General features: G+C 39.3%; 1 protein-coding gene across 1 annotated transcript in view; it reads right to left on the bottom strand.

Moving 5' to 3' along the window:
- Positions 1-1,990: 1,990 nt before the first annotated feature.
- Positions 1,991-13,938, bottom strand: part of MDN1 (midasin AAA ATPase 1) — a 111,535-nt gene continuing 99,587 nt past the window's right edge. The window contains exons 95-103 of the mRNA XM_009281958.1: positions 11,744-11,901; positions 9,826-9,915; positions 8,799-8,914; positions 8,012-8,186; positions 7,294-7,367; positions 7,086-7,200; positions 5,989-6,052; positions 4,038-4,180; positions 1,991-2,672 (exon numbers count right to left, since the gene is read on the bottom strand). Of these exons, the coding sequence (XP_009280233.1) occupies positions 2,484-2,672; positions 4,038-4,180; positions 5,989-6,052; positions 7,086-7,200; positions 7,294-7,367; positions 8,012-8,186; positions 8,799-8,914; positions 9,826-9,915; positions 11,744-11,901 (1,124 nt within the window). The 3' untranslated portion in view covers positions 1,991-2,483. The remainder of the gene's footprint in view (positions 2,673-4,037; positions 4,181-5,988; positions 6,053-7,085; positions 7,201-7,293; positions 7,368-8,011; positions 8,187-8,798; positions 8,915-9,825; positions 9,916-11,743; positions 11,902-13,938) is intronic.

The raw sequence follows: 13,938 nt of genomic DNA, 5'->3' as shown, positions 1-13,938 counted from the left end.
TTTCCGGGGCCTCTGGCGCGGAGCTGCGGGCAGTCCAGGAGAGCTCGCTCCGAAAGAGGCCACCGTGCCAGCAGCCAGTGCTGGTCGGGGGAGGACACCCCACCCCCCTCCCCCCACACACGGGGAGGCCCGTCTTGGCCGAGCTCGCTCAGCCCTGCGAGGTGGCCGTCTCGCCTCTCCCGCTGCGAGCAAACGGAGAGAAGGTGGGCGCTCCCGCCCAGAGCAACCACGGCGCTAAAGCCGGAGCCAGTCCCAAGGACCCGTGGCAGAACCAGTCAGTGTCTGCTGGGCTGCGGGAAGCCAGAGATAATCAGTAAGAGGCACAGAAATTGAACCAGAGTAACCAGAGGCCATGGGGCTGTTCATAAAGGTTCCTCTTTTGTTTTCTTTCTTCCAAAACTGCAACCAAGCTCCAGCAACAAAACAAGCCCCAAGTAATAAACAGTACCCTAGCACTTCACGGAAGGGTTGGTGGAAGGCCAGTGCTTTGAAGACTGATGTAGCTATAAGAATACGCATTTAGGATCAAATTAGAGCAGTGCAGTAAGATCTAGAAGTCAGCTGAGCAATTCCAGGACACTAAGCCACCTTTTGCATCTTTTTAAGTACTTGCGGCTGGGCCTAGCCGTAATTCTTGCTAACGGTGCAAGGCGCTGCTAGTTTCTTTAGCACTGATGTGTCAGTGAATACAGAGGTGGAGCTGGCCTGCAGAGAAAAAACAACAGTTAACTGATGCTTCTCCTTTCTGTGTTGCTTACTCAATGTTTGCTTGTACCAAATACAGCGCAAGCTCTTTGTTAATTACAGACAGAGAAAAAACTCGGTTTGTTTAAACATCTGTGCAGTAAGCACTGCTGATAACATTGTCTCTCAGGCTGTAACGACATCCCTGCAACAAACCGTAATTTGCGTTGGAAGTGTATCCTTGCAATCTTAAGAGAAGTTTTAGTTTCTAAAATATTTTCCTCCCAAGTTTCCTACTACATATATTCAGTACAAGTCTGAAATGGAAGTACATTCTGGAGAACTACCTAATGAACTAAACCCACCTACTTACACAGTTATATTTCCCAAAGCATGTAAGTATTTGTATACATATATGAGAGATCTAAAGAACCCTGGAAGGATATTATATAGCACCTGACATTTAAATTTTGGTGGGATAGAGTTCCCCTGTTGAGTTTTCAGTTCTGAAATTTGCTTATCATGAATTAGCTGTGGCAAAGCCACACAAATACGAGAAACAGCCTTGCTGGGCCATTTCACGCCTCCTGGTCTTGCCACTGCTGCATCTCAGAACAGCTACAGCAATACTTCGAGTAAGGTTTTTCTGTCTAGGAGCCAAAGAGAACGATCGCATCTTTGGGAACACACCCACATTTCCAGCCACTTTCTGATCAACTCCTGCACCACACTTAGGACGAGACACCTTCAATTTTTGTACGCAAAGAAAATCTTCAGAGAGAGTTTCAACAAGGGGCACTTAAACAAAGTTTCCTTCAGATTTTAATTGAGAGAAGTCAAAAGACTGGACTGCTAATCAAAACTCTGTGCTGGCATATCCTCCTAAAAGGAGGACTACATTTTCATATGAAAATTCATATTTGTGCACTGCTAGGGAATGCACAGCATTTCCACGTGGCAAATTTGGTTAATTTATTCAAGCTTTGATCAACTGAAAGAACAGACATCATAATTACAAACAGTGGTACCTCTTTTTATTAGTACAGACAATATAAGATGCATAGCTTTTGCAATGAAAAAACATGTCCATGCTCTAAGACACTGGATTAATGAAAGGTCCTCAGTGTCTGCCTTGGCCAGAGGGGCAAACTTCACAGTGTAAACTGATAATATAGGGATGATCATATGGCATTATTCATAAAACTCCCTGTTGATATTGTCAGACAAAAATCAGCAATAATTAAATAGGATGTGTTTAACCGCAGAATAGTTTCAAGTATTCAAGTCCTTATTTTTTTGGTTGTTTAAAACCATCTGCTTCCCCTGCTCCCCCCACTCCTTCCCAAAGAGGCACCAGCCACATGGGTGAAGCTAAAGAATGCTTTTTTGCAAGACACCTGAAGTTCTTCTAACGCAGAAATGCCTTCCCAGAAGCAAGACCAATTTTCCTTATTGCAATAGACAGTGGTAGGAATAATTTTACCTCTGCGAACATTACAAATACTTTTTTTTTTTTAAAAGCAATAAGTTATTACAAGAGAAGGTTAAGAAAGTTTTAACGTTATTTGTGGGAATAGGCAATGAAAGAAGACGACAGTCTCACCATTGCATAATTCTCCTCTGACAAACGTGGGAGAATGCACCTAAACCATTTTGTTCTTAGGCAGCCTGACTGCCAAAGGGCAGCTCCTGCACGTTAATCCTAGTTAGAAAGAGGCCTTACGAACTCTCCGATGAAATGCCGTTTCATGTATTTCAGTGGTTTAGCAGCAATCAGGTACTGACTTTGTCTACAAAGCCTACAAAGTGTCTGAGGCAGTCACCAGTTCAAACCACTGTCTGAGCGCATCACTGAGAGTTTCTGGAAGCGCGTTCACATCTCTAAGGATCATGTAGAATGGGAATGGGAATTCTTCCATGTAAGATCTGATTTCAGGCAATTCTCCAGGTCCTTTGAATATAGGTACTTTAATGTCCAAAATGGAATCCTGTAAAAAAAAGAATTGATAGGACTACTAAACCACATGCATCTTTTACGGGCCTTTGATATTATTTATCGTTTTTTTTCAAATACTTATAATTCCTCCTCTGTTAAATTAAAAATTAATAGAGAGTTTTAAGATTAAAAGCTGTAAGTGTTCAATGGCAAATCAAATAAAAAGCTGAACACAAAGCAGTTAAATGCTTTTGCCCTTTTAGATAAAAGTGCTCTAATCAATGAATTACAGGCTAGAAGAGACTAAGCTTAAGCTTCTGCAATACCACGTTCTATAAATAAATCCTGTCTTTCCTTAGTATTTTATGATTTGAGTTTACCGTTATCACTTTAGTTTTATTTATACATTTGATGCCTTTCCGTCACACTGTCATCTGTAAGCTTTTTAGGGCTAAGAGTTCAACCTGCATTTGTGCAGTGACCTAATGCAGCAAGATTCTTTAGCAAATTATTTTATAGTATTTCAACAAATACTACAAAGACAAAAATTAGATTAAACTCCAGCTGTGCTTCTTGTAAAGTAACTTCTTAGTTGCTCAGTGTAGCAGCTCAGAAAATTAATAAAGCTTATAAAAAACACATTTCTCTGCCCAGAATTTTCGCTTGACATTATAGCTAGGTTTCATCAGAACCTTATAATAGTTTGTCAGCAAGAGAATTGTTAATTTTCCAACAATAAATATAGCAGATGAGTTTTGTATGGAAAAATAAAGATACAGGAAGAAAACGTGAACTACAAAATTAAGAGTCTTCACCTAATTCAAAGTAAGGCTTAAGTTTGCTCATTTATTGCACCACAGAGTCTCCCTGAAAAGCTCCCGGATAAGTCAACTTCCCAACCAAGGAAATCTAACAGTTTTCTTTCACAGCTACCAAATAGAGTACCCAGCTTTCCCAATTCAGGCACTAAATAACTCTCATATACTCCTTTCTGCCTAATGTTTAATCTCATATTGGCTCCAGCTGCCATATCAAATGGAGATTGCTGTCAGAAATGATAAATTTGAATCAAAATTGAGGTGAACAAAGCATTTCTCAAACTTTAATTTGTCAACCTGCCAGCTACTTCTCTGGCGGCCAAAATCTACAACCATTACATTTGAAGACAGGAGCTCTTACTTAGACTTTGTGGCACAGAAGCTGATTTTTTTTTTTTTAATACAAGAGAGGATAAGCATCACAGTGGGGAGAAATCATAGAAGATCTGACAGACGTTGTGACAAACTGAAACTGGGCTAAATATCTTTGACCTCTGCGAAAGATAAGATAGCTGTAAAGAACTACAAAAGACAAAAAAAAGATTTGTATGTTTCTCATTCACTGCACTTGAAGACTTCTCCCTTGTTCACTTACTTACCCGGGAATTAGGATTGTCCAACACTACGAAAATAACAAAGATATTGGCATTCTGAGCGGCTTGAACTGCTGCTGTCACTCGTTCCTTGCCTTCCAAGAAAAGGCCTCTTCCATCAGATACAATCAAAAGCAGCTGCGCTGTTTCTGAGTACAAAGAACATTTTAAATTCCATTAAGTTAGAGTAATCCATTTAAAAGGCAAACAGACTATTTTGTGGTTAGTCCTGTAGGTATAATGGAAAAACCCTCAAGAGTACTCCTAAGGAAATTAAGTCTTTATCAAATAGAATTCTGTGACTTAACATTAAGCTGCAGTTACGAGTGGGTCAAGACAGACAGTTTTTCCCCACTGCGTGATACCATTGAGAATAACTGGGGAAAAAAACCAACCCAGTCCATCAGTACCATTATCAAGGATGAAAGGCATGGAAAGTAACTAATGAATTGTGTCATGGTTTTTCATGCCTGGTCCTTGTCTTTCACGCCTGGTAAGTGCCTAGGAGTTAAACATTGGCTGAATTGTAAGAGTCCAGCCACTAGATCACTACCTCAGTAGAGCAGCAGCTGCTGCAATGAAATACAGTCCAAATCTGTTCCTCCCGAAGCAGGTACCTATGGGTGCATCTGTATTAGCATTTTACTTTGGACTATGACTCTGCTTTTGAAACATGTTTCCCTGTTGTCCCCACTTCAATGGGCTTGGCTTCCATCAGAGAGCAATCCTGGATTTTTTTTTTTTTTTGGAGGAAACTAAACCAGAAGACAGGCTCCAGAGGCACAGTCAAGGCAGTCCAACCACTGCAGGGCATTCAGCCCTTGGGACCAGACGAGCTAGTCTGAAGTAAACCTCCTGAAACACACACAGCCCAGATGCTGGGTTCCTCAGCACCAACCATTTTCTGGAGATGTGTTACTTGATCCACGTTGCCCCCAGAGTCAGAGATATATCCCTCTAAAGATGCATTCTAACTAAGTTATGTATCTATTGTCTTTTAATTACAAGGGCAATAACAGTAACTGCAGTCGGGAATGCAAGCACCTCTCTTTTGCCCCCCCTGCAGCATAATGGCTAGGGAGGGATGCAGAACGCTTCCTCCTTTTCTGCAGACAGGCCCCAAATGTGACAGGGCTTGGTCCTTTTACAAACAGGGGTGATGTATCCTACTGCCTTTTCTCTTGCTAGCTCCCCGATTCTGGGGAGCCGATTGCTGGTCCCCAATTGCTGCTGCATCCCAGCCTAGTTCAACAGGACTGGATGCTGCTCCCCTCGAGAATATTCAACAGCCCGGCCACCCTGTGGAAAAGCAGCTATGCATTATAAATCTCAGATTGTCCATTTCTTGGAGTACTTTAACAACAAGAACTTTTTTAAGATATGGGTGCCACCATGACAAGCTTTTAACTAGCCCATAGTTAGCCTAAAAGGCTGCTTTGTGTCAGCTGTGAGGTAACAAGCCTTCCAGCTTTTCTGGGAAATTCAAGCAGCTCATGACCTAAACTTGCACCACAGTGAAAGGTAGGTAGGAGGCAAACACTTATCCTCCTCAGAACAGTGTGCTTCTGGATACCTACAGAAATCAAGCTCTCAAGCAAGAGCAGAAGTGCTTAGGGAGTCAAGGTCACTAGGAAGCTGGACAATGCTCTAAAGCAGGCAGTGTCTAGGACTTAAACGCGATCTGAAAACATGACGTAAAGGGAGGCAGGTGAGGCGTGCCTTTCTAAAAAGCCTTAAAGAAAATCCCAGTGAATTATTGACAAATATGAAGTAGATGTCTTTTGGGTTTTTAGCTAAATTTCAACCAAACATTCCTTTTGACAAAGCAAAACCCAAAGCCCTAATGCAAGTGATGTCTCAGTGCTAGGAGTCTTTCTGGCAGGATATTGCTTCGGGACTGTAGTGAGCATTCTGCTGCCACGGCAACAAGCACAGTAACAAAAAAAAAAAAGCTCACCCGGATTAATATTTTGAGACAACTGCTGCGCTGCAGCAAACATATTTGCTGATGATTCTAGAAACTGCAGAGGAAACAAATAAGAACATTAAGTTATCTCATCATAAAATAATACACTTAATAATGATAACATTTTTGAAGAACGCGTTTCTGTATTTTAAATGCCAAGATAGTTTAGTCTGACCACCTACACAGATACAGTCCTTGGCATTTTCCTGTATTAACTCCTGCTTCAAATTTAGTAAGTATTTTTGAACTAGAGAATCTTCAGAAAAGCCTTCTATCTGGATTTAAATTGAACTAGAGAATCTTCAGAAAAGCCTTCAATCTGGATTTAATTTTTTTTCCAATGCTAACAAAGACATCAAAACCTCAGTAAATTGTTCAAGTGATTAATGGCATCAATAAAAATATACATCCTGTTTGTAGGTTGACCTTCTTTGGCTTCAACTTGCAACAGAAGCATCTAGTTACATATTCCCCATTAAAATTAAGGACATCAACTGTCAAGTCCTCCCAATTTTGGCTTTTGTAAGATTACCATTGAGCTATTTGGATCCCCTCCTTTTTCATTTAATATTAACAGAAGATCTTACCTTTCCAGACTTAAGTAAGACTGCAAAAACCTTTCTAAAAGAAGAAAACTTTGCAGCCGTCCAGAAAGCATTACTACAGAAACTCATTTTCTTCAGGAATCAGTCAAGTCTGACAAACTTACAGCCTGACAAACATACAAAGTTCTTCCTCCTACTACTACAGTGGAATCCATGGCATGAAAACCACCTAAACTCCCACGAAGTCTGATGTGATTTGGCATTGGGGTACCCAATAGCTTGTACCCAAAATACTGTTTAAGACCCAATAGAAACGGAGAAAGATGAATGCTTAAAAGTGGCATACATCAGAACTAAAAGTGAGAAAACACTCTTACTACTACAAAATTGTGACCGTTCTATCTCTGTTATCTAACCAGCTATCACACTCTCAAATACAACCAACCCGTAAATGTTACAAAGTGATCACAAAACCATGAAGCTGCTGATGTCTTGTCTGGAAGAGATTTGCAAACCTGTTGCCCTAGAAGCATTCTTGTGTACCTGGGCTATTTTTGTTTTCTTCTGCTGAAATTTGCAAAGACGCAATATCCGTGTCCCTGACTGGTCACTGAACTGTTCGTGGAACGGGTGCAGCAGCTGAACAGTCTCTCCAAAGCTTGAGGAAAGAAGAAAAAGTTACAGCGTGAAACCGGTACTTACATTCTGCTCTGAAGTCTTGATGAAAAGTCAAGATTTCAAATAAACTCACCTACACACAGCAATTTGTCCCACTTCTAGAAGAGTCAGTGCATTTCCAATAACTGCCAGGGATTCATATGCAAGCTGTTAAAGAAAAAAGCTACATCAAAAATAGGATATTCCAAGTTTTACTCACAGGTCAGTATTAAATATGAAGGATGTTACTGAAATTATTTTTCGTTGTCTAGTAAAACAAATGAAGAGACTTCCTATCTTTTTCCTGTTATAGTTATGCAAAATAGTCACTGCAATAAAGATACACTAGTTCTACTTGAGGGCTTCAGCTGATTGTTTTAGAGATACCACTTTAGGCAGGCTAATGAAATAAACACTGAAATAACTACTTAGAAGGAAACACACATTTTTAATAAATAAAAATCCTACAAGTGAGCTATGATGAATGAATATCTAATCCTCCGATGAACTGCATAGCTAAGCAAATTTCGGCCTTTTATAGGCTACCAAAGTAATTTTCCAGTGGGTGTGTACATCTCTAACAAACTCAGCATCTCCTCCTTTCAGCTAACTTGCGCTGATCTTTTAGTAGCAAATCTCTTAGGCATGAAATGACAGGAGTTCAAGCGCATGGACCAGAAAAATAGCTGCTCTAGAATCACCAGAGTCAGACTTTCCAATGGCTACCAGTTCTGTGTGAAACAAGTCAGCAGCTGACATACTCGTCAACAAGGGGTAGTTTCTTCATACTTCTTCCAAGGTTTTTGTTTTACCTGTTTAGAGTGATTGTCTATCATACTAGAGGAATCGTCAATAGCCAAGCAAATCTGGTACTGTCGTTTACTGGGCTTGGTCCTTCGCAACCAGATCTTATCTTTGCGGAACTGACTGGCAATATATGGAATCACTTTGCGCATGTTCAATCTCTTCCCCGTTCTGTAGTCTCCTCTGAAAGTTAAGAAAAAGACATAATGACAGGGATTATCAGCAAATGTCTCATTCTGGAAATCTTAGCCTATGCAGCAAAATAACAAAATTTTGTAAAATATAATAAAAACAAAATCAGTAGCTCTAATATTCATATTTAGGTATAGATGAAAAAAATCTCACATTTTTAATGCAACATGGATATTGAACAAAGAAGTTCTTAAATCTAAGTGCCTGAAATGGAAGGAAGACCTTAAATTTAGACTCCTCCAGTTTGAAAAAAGTCTAGATCTCTTAAAAAAACCCCAACCAATGTTAAAACCAACATAGAACATTTTGACATTGAACATAATCTTTGACTCAACAGCACTTCACGGGTTTAAGTTGGTTTGATCACCTGTTGCCCGGAAGAAAAAATAGGAGGCAATATCCTCAGGATGGGTACCTACTACTACATCACGTTTGCATTTCATAAAATAACCTAGTGTTATTTACTTTACAAAAGTAAAATGAATGCATTTGCAAACAGGAATAATTGCTATAAAGCAAGAACAACATCGAGCTGCAGTTGTACAGAGCTCTCCAAAACCAGGAGTTTAAAGAAACTAGAAGCCTCAGAAAGACCCAACTTACTTCAATTTGGCTGCCTGAGTGGGTTCCAGTATGAGTCGCAGCTGTTCACAAAGCTGCTGTGATAGAGGAGCTGTCAGTGCTAAGTACCTCTGCCACAACTGTGCTGCTTCCTTCTCCTAAAACATCATACATCACAGAAAGAAATAAAAGTTAATTATGAAAAAACAAAAAGTTGGGAAGCACTGCCTGAAAAAAGAAAACAAACCTCAGTGTACCAAGGGGGAGGCAGTAGGTAACTGTCAGCTGGAACTGTGAGGGTGTCTTGTGAGCACTCTGTAAAGATGACAATTTGCATTCAACGTAGTATGCTCCTTGCTGCTACAAAGCTGCAGTGTGCAATGACCATTCCTCTAGGAGTTCACAAGCAACTTTGGCATTGCTGTTGATATAGGCCAGCATCTGATAGTTGGGTATTACAGCAAGGCAAGCCGTAAAGTCTGCTAAGTTCTCCATTGGCCATCAAAAATAGTATTACTTACATTAATTAAAATTCAGCAAATTGTTAAGCCTCTACGCTGGCAATTTCATTCAGGAATTACTTCCAAATTTGGTTTACAGTTCATGACTAGGACTGTCAGAGCAAGTATCATATTCTGATTCTGCTGTTGGTTAGCTCGAACTCCACCACTGCAACTGAAGGAGACAGCTTCTGTCCATCATAATTTTGTGAAAGTGGTGTCCAGCACTTAACTGCAGGTGACAACTCAAAATGGAAGGAGCTTGGCAGGACTGAGAAAAACGTTTCTAACTATGCAAGTTTTAGAACTCATTATCAGCAGAGTAACTTTCTGCAAATAGCACACAGCATGTTCAAAACAAGATCTGAAACATCATTCTGCTTTAAGGATAATGTAATTTTCTTCAGAGTAAGTTAAACATAACAACAAAAATAGCATCGAAATCATGCTATTTTGAATATTTAGATTCCAGCCTGCTTGGCTTCCTCAGTGTTTCAGCAGTAAAACAAGATGAAATAATGCAATGAAGGACTCTTATGACAGTTTTATACCAAAACGAGGTCACGAACCTCATCTGGAGTTCCAGACTGCTGTGTCTGCCAAGCTTCCAACTGCCTTTCAAGTTCCTTTCTTAGCTCTTCAGGATCTCTAACGATGTGCTAGAATTGAAGTTATGAGGTTTATGAGGCAGAAAAATATGTTGACAGATCTGGTGATCCCCAAACTATAGCAAACTATAAAAAAGTAAAAATGCATTATTCTTATTCTTTTAGACACAAAAATACCTGAAAAAAATTAAATGAAGATTCTAAATCTCCATTTTTTTAATAGCTTCCATGTACAGGAAGGATAAATACCTCTCCACAAATACCTGCATCTGTGACACAATCAACATAGAAACAAAGCTAGGAACATCTATGATAGAGACACTGAAAATAATCAAATACAGAACTTCAAGAAAATTCAATGAAATTATCTTGACAAACACCAGATTTAATGACAGTATAATGGAGAGCAAACTGCTGAATACTACCTATCTAGTATCTTCCAAAATATAATATGCTTCACTTAATTATAGCTTTTTAAAAGCTTCATTCAAACCACTTAGAATTGAATTCTATCTTCCTCTTTACCTGCCAGCAAATACTATTTGATAAACCATTCTGTTGAAGGACACCCAAGCTTTATTACACTTCTTTCACTTTTATTGTGCTTTCAGTGACAACTTCTGTTCCTGACTTGTAAAACCGTAGTTTAGCCAAACAGTAGTATATGGTCTGCATAACCTGCAGGTTTACGGATTAAGGAAAATAAGCCTATGAACGCAAACTCAACAGTACCAATAACATCTCATTCCTCAAGAAGCAGCAGCGGTCCCTCTGGTCACCTGCTGCAGGTTTAAGGAAGGGAGGAAGAATGTACATCGAGGAGGCTTCTTCCCACTTCCTTTTGCTGAAAGCTGAGAACGTGCACTTCCCCCCCAGCATCGCTTCTCCCTCTTTAACTGGTGCTGCAAGAGCTCCCCCTCCTGTTTCAGGTTTTGCATGTCAATTAAAAAAAAAAAAAAACCCACCCACAAACCACACCACCAACAAAAAAAGGCACCTAACTATTCTGAGAACAGAACACTCCTGCATTCAGCAGCCTTTTTCCAAAGAGCTGCAACATTTGGCATTAAGATGGAAATAGCAGGTATAGCTGGCACACAATCCTTTCCGTGCTGTGCATAGAAACAATAAAATATTGCCCTCCAAGTATGTATTCAGGACACAATATTATAAACATGAAAGGTCAATACTTCTAAAAAAAAACCCACTGAAAATATTCTTACTTTATCAACTGGTTATCCACCACCAACTGTTTCTATGCCATAGCTCTTTATGATAAAATGTGCTTTTTCACAGCTAACAGTTTGCACTGGGAAACTATGAGTGTTACATGAAACTCTAGGATTTTCTAGGCTATAATAATATTTTTGAATTGAGACATTCATAAAAGGCTCACAAAGGTTCTATAATACTTGCAATCAGCTTTTTTTGAGGAAGTAATATATTGCGATGAATTAACTGAAGTGAATTCTTTGTCCACAATGACTTTCAAGTCATTGATGCATAGCGCTCTCATCAATCTGAACCCTTTTTTTACCTTCAGGCCACACACCCTTGCCCATCGCTTTCCACTCTACCCAAGCATTTGATCAGCAGATTCATCGGAGCAAAACAGTTCTTGACAGTTAGAAAAACAAGTGTTTTTTTCAAAAAGAGTGAGCATGGGGAGGACTTGTCATTTTAAAGTCATCATTCAGCTGCATATACAACAGTTGTTGTGCGTTATTTTCATTCTGCTATTAAAGAACAGCAAGCTACTGAGTTGTCTCAATGAAAGTAATTCTAAACTTTTGCATTCACAGAGTTTCGTTAACACAGGTCAAATAAAAGAGACTGTTTCTACTACCATAGTTGTAAGAAGACACACTGGGTATCATACCTGGGGAGTGTCTGTCAAAAACTGATGGGCTGTATGTATGGTCGAGTCCTTGCTTCTCTCCGGCTTCTCTTCAGTCACCTTTGGTAGCTTTTCTGTTGTAGGGTCACTGACATCCTCCGAGTCAAAAGTCTGGATCTCTGGCTCCGCTTCACCTGGTGCTACAATCACAAAACTAATTACTAACTTTGTGGATCACACATAATACAAGAACCCATACTGTATCTCAACTCTTCTACAAAGTGTCTCACATGCTTTGTAGTGCAACCCAGGCATTATTTTTTTTAAGAGAAGTGCACAAATTTTAAGACAATCAGTTCTAGGAATAGGATGAATACACCTTGCAACTCATTGGAACAGATAAATATGCATTTCCTTATGCAAACTGTTTTTCTCTCATAACCTTCTTGCCAAATGAACAAAATATTAGTGAACAGAGCTTTAACACCTGAAAATTCCATTGGTGAAGTACACTTTTTGAGCTTCATAGCCTCTCTGACAGAGTGACAGGAAGGTACAAAGCAATTTGAGAACATTCAGCAAATCATCATTAAAAAAAAAATAATGGCAATCTTTTCTTATCTCATCTTTTACTCTCTAGTTTTGTAACAGAACAGTTTCCTATACATCAGAAATCAATTTACAAATAAAGAATGGACTAAAATTTTTTTTTTATCATTGTTCTTACTATACTACACTGTTTAACAACTCATTTTTTAAGAATTATTCTAAGAAAAAAAAGTATGACATTGTAGATGTTTCAAAGATCCTAGTTTTTCAGAACGTAGTTAGAGAATCATGTGGAAAAACAGATAGACTGATTACATGCATGCCTGTACCATAAAGCTAATGAGTCTAGCAAGAGATTTCAGTGAAGAGATTAAACATGAAGGGATTGGGAAGCAAGAAGGTGAATTCAGGCTGCTAAAACTCATCTCCTGTCTCCAGCCAGCTTTTGTGTTATTTGATAAGAAAACCACTCAAAATTCCAAGCTACAGTGTCATTTACTGAGATTCATCAAAATTAAATACTTCTGTTGCAATTGGCAAGAGATATTTATTTATATCTAGCTTATTTTGTTTGTGTGGGCTGTGTGGCTGACAAGTCAGACCTATCTTCTTCTCAATCAATTTACAAATTCAGAATGGACTAAAATTTTTTTTTTATCATTGTTCTTACTATACTACACTGTTTAACAACTCATTTTTTAAGAATTATTCTAAGAAAAAAAAGTATGACATTGTAGATGTTTCAAAGATCCTAGTTTTTCAGAACGTAGTTAGAGAATCATGTGGAAAAACAGATAGACTGATTACATGCATGCCTGTACCATAAAGCTAATGAGTCTAGCAAGAGATTTCAGTGAAGAGATTAAACATGAAGGGATTGGGAAGCAAGAAGGTGAATTCAGGCTGCTAAAACTCATCTCCTGTCTCCAGCCAGCTTTTGTGTTATTTGATAAGAAAACCACTCAAAATTCCAAGCTACAGTGTCATTTACTGAGATTCATCAAAATTAAATACTTCTGTTGCAATTGGCAAGAGATATTTATTTATATCTAGCTTATTTTGTTTGTGTGGGCTGTGTGGCTGACAAGTCAGACCTATCTTCTTCTCATCTACCAACCATTTGCATCTGATAGCCATTTTCTGTTAGGCAGCCCGGTTTTTTGTTTCATTCCCACTTAAGGAAGAAAGCAGTGAGACAGTCACGCTTCGGTGCTACCGCACCGGAAGTTGTTCAGACCAGCTCCTCAACTTCTTGATGTTTTGTCAGAAGTTACATACAAAAAAAAAAGTTACGTGGTGCTGATGCTGGTGACACTGGAACACGTTGTTATATGCCAATTAATTAGGCAAATTGGCATTGTGTCTAACAGAGGGAAAGTGTTTGCTTTTTACTTATCAAAGAAGTGGTGTCCTGGTTTCTGCAGGGATAGAGTTAATTTCCTTCCTAGTAGCTGGTACAGTGCTGTGGTTTGGATTTGGGATGAGAACAAGGTTGATAGCAACAACTAAAACATCGGTGTGTTAAGTAGTGCTTACGCTAGTCAAGGACTTTTCAGCTTCCTATGCTCTACGAAGGCTGGAGGTGCACAAGAAGCTGGGAGGGGGCACAGCCAGGACAGCTGACCCAAACTGGCCAAAGGGCTATTCCATACCATGTGACGTCATGCTCAGTACATAAACTGGGGAAA

The sequence above is a fragment of the Aptenodytes forsteri genome, unplaced genomic scaffold (assembly GCF_000699145.1).
Source record: "Aptenodytes forsteri isolate BGI_AS27 unplaced genomic scaffold, ASM69914v1 Scaffold20, whole genome shotgun sequence".
NCBI classification, from domain to species: domain Eukaryota; kingdom Metazoa; phylum Chordata; class Aves; order Sphenisciformes; family Spheniscidae; genus Aptenodytes; species Aptenodytes forsteri.
The sequence above is the reverse complement of the archived record's forward strand: the minus strand, read 5'-3'. Positions and strand labels throughout refer to the sequence as shown.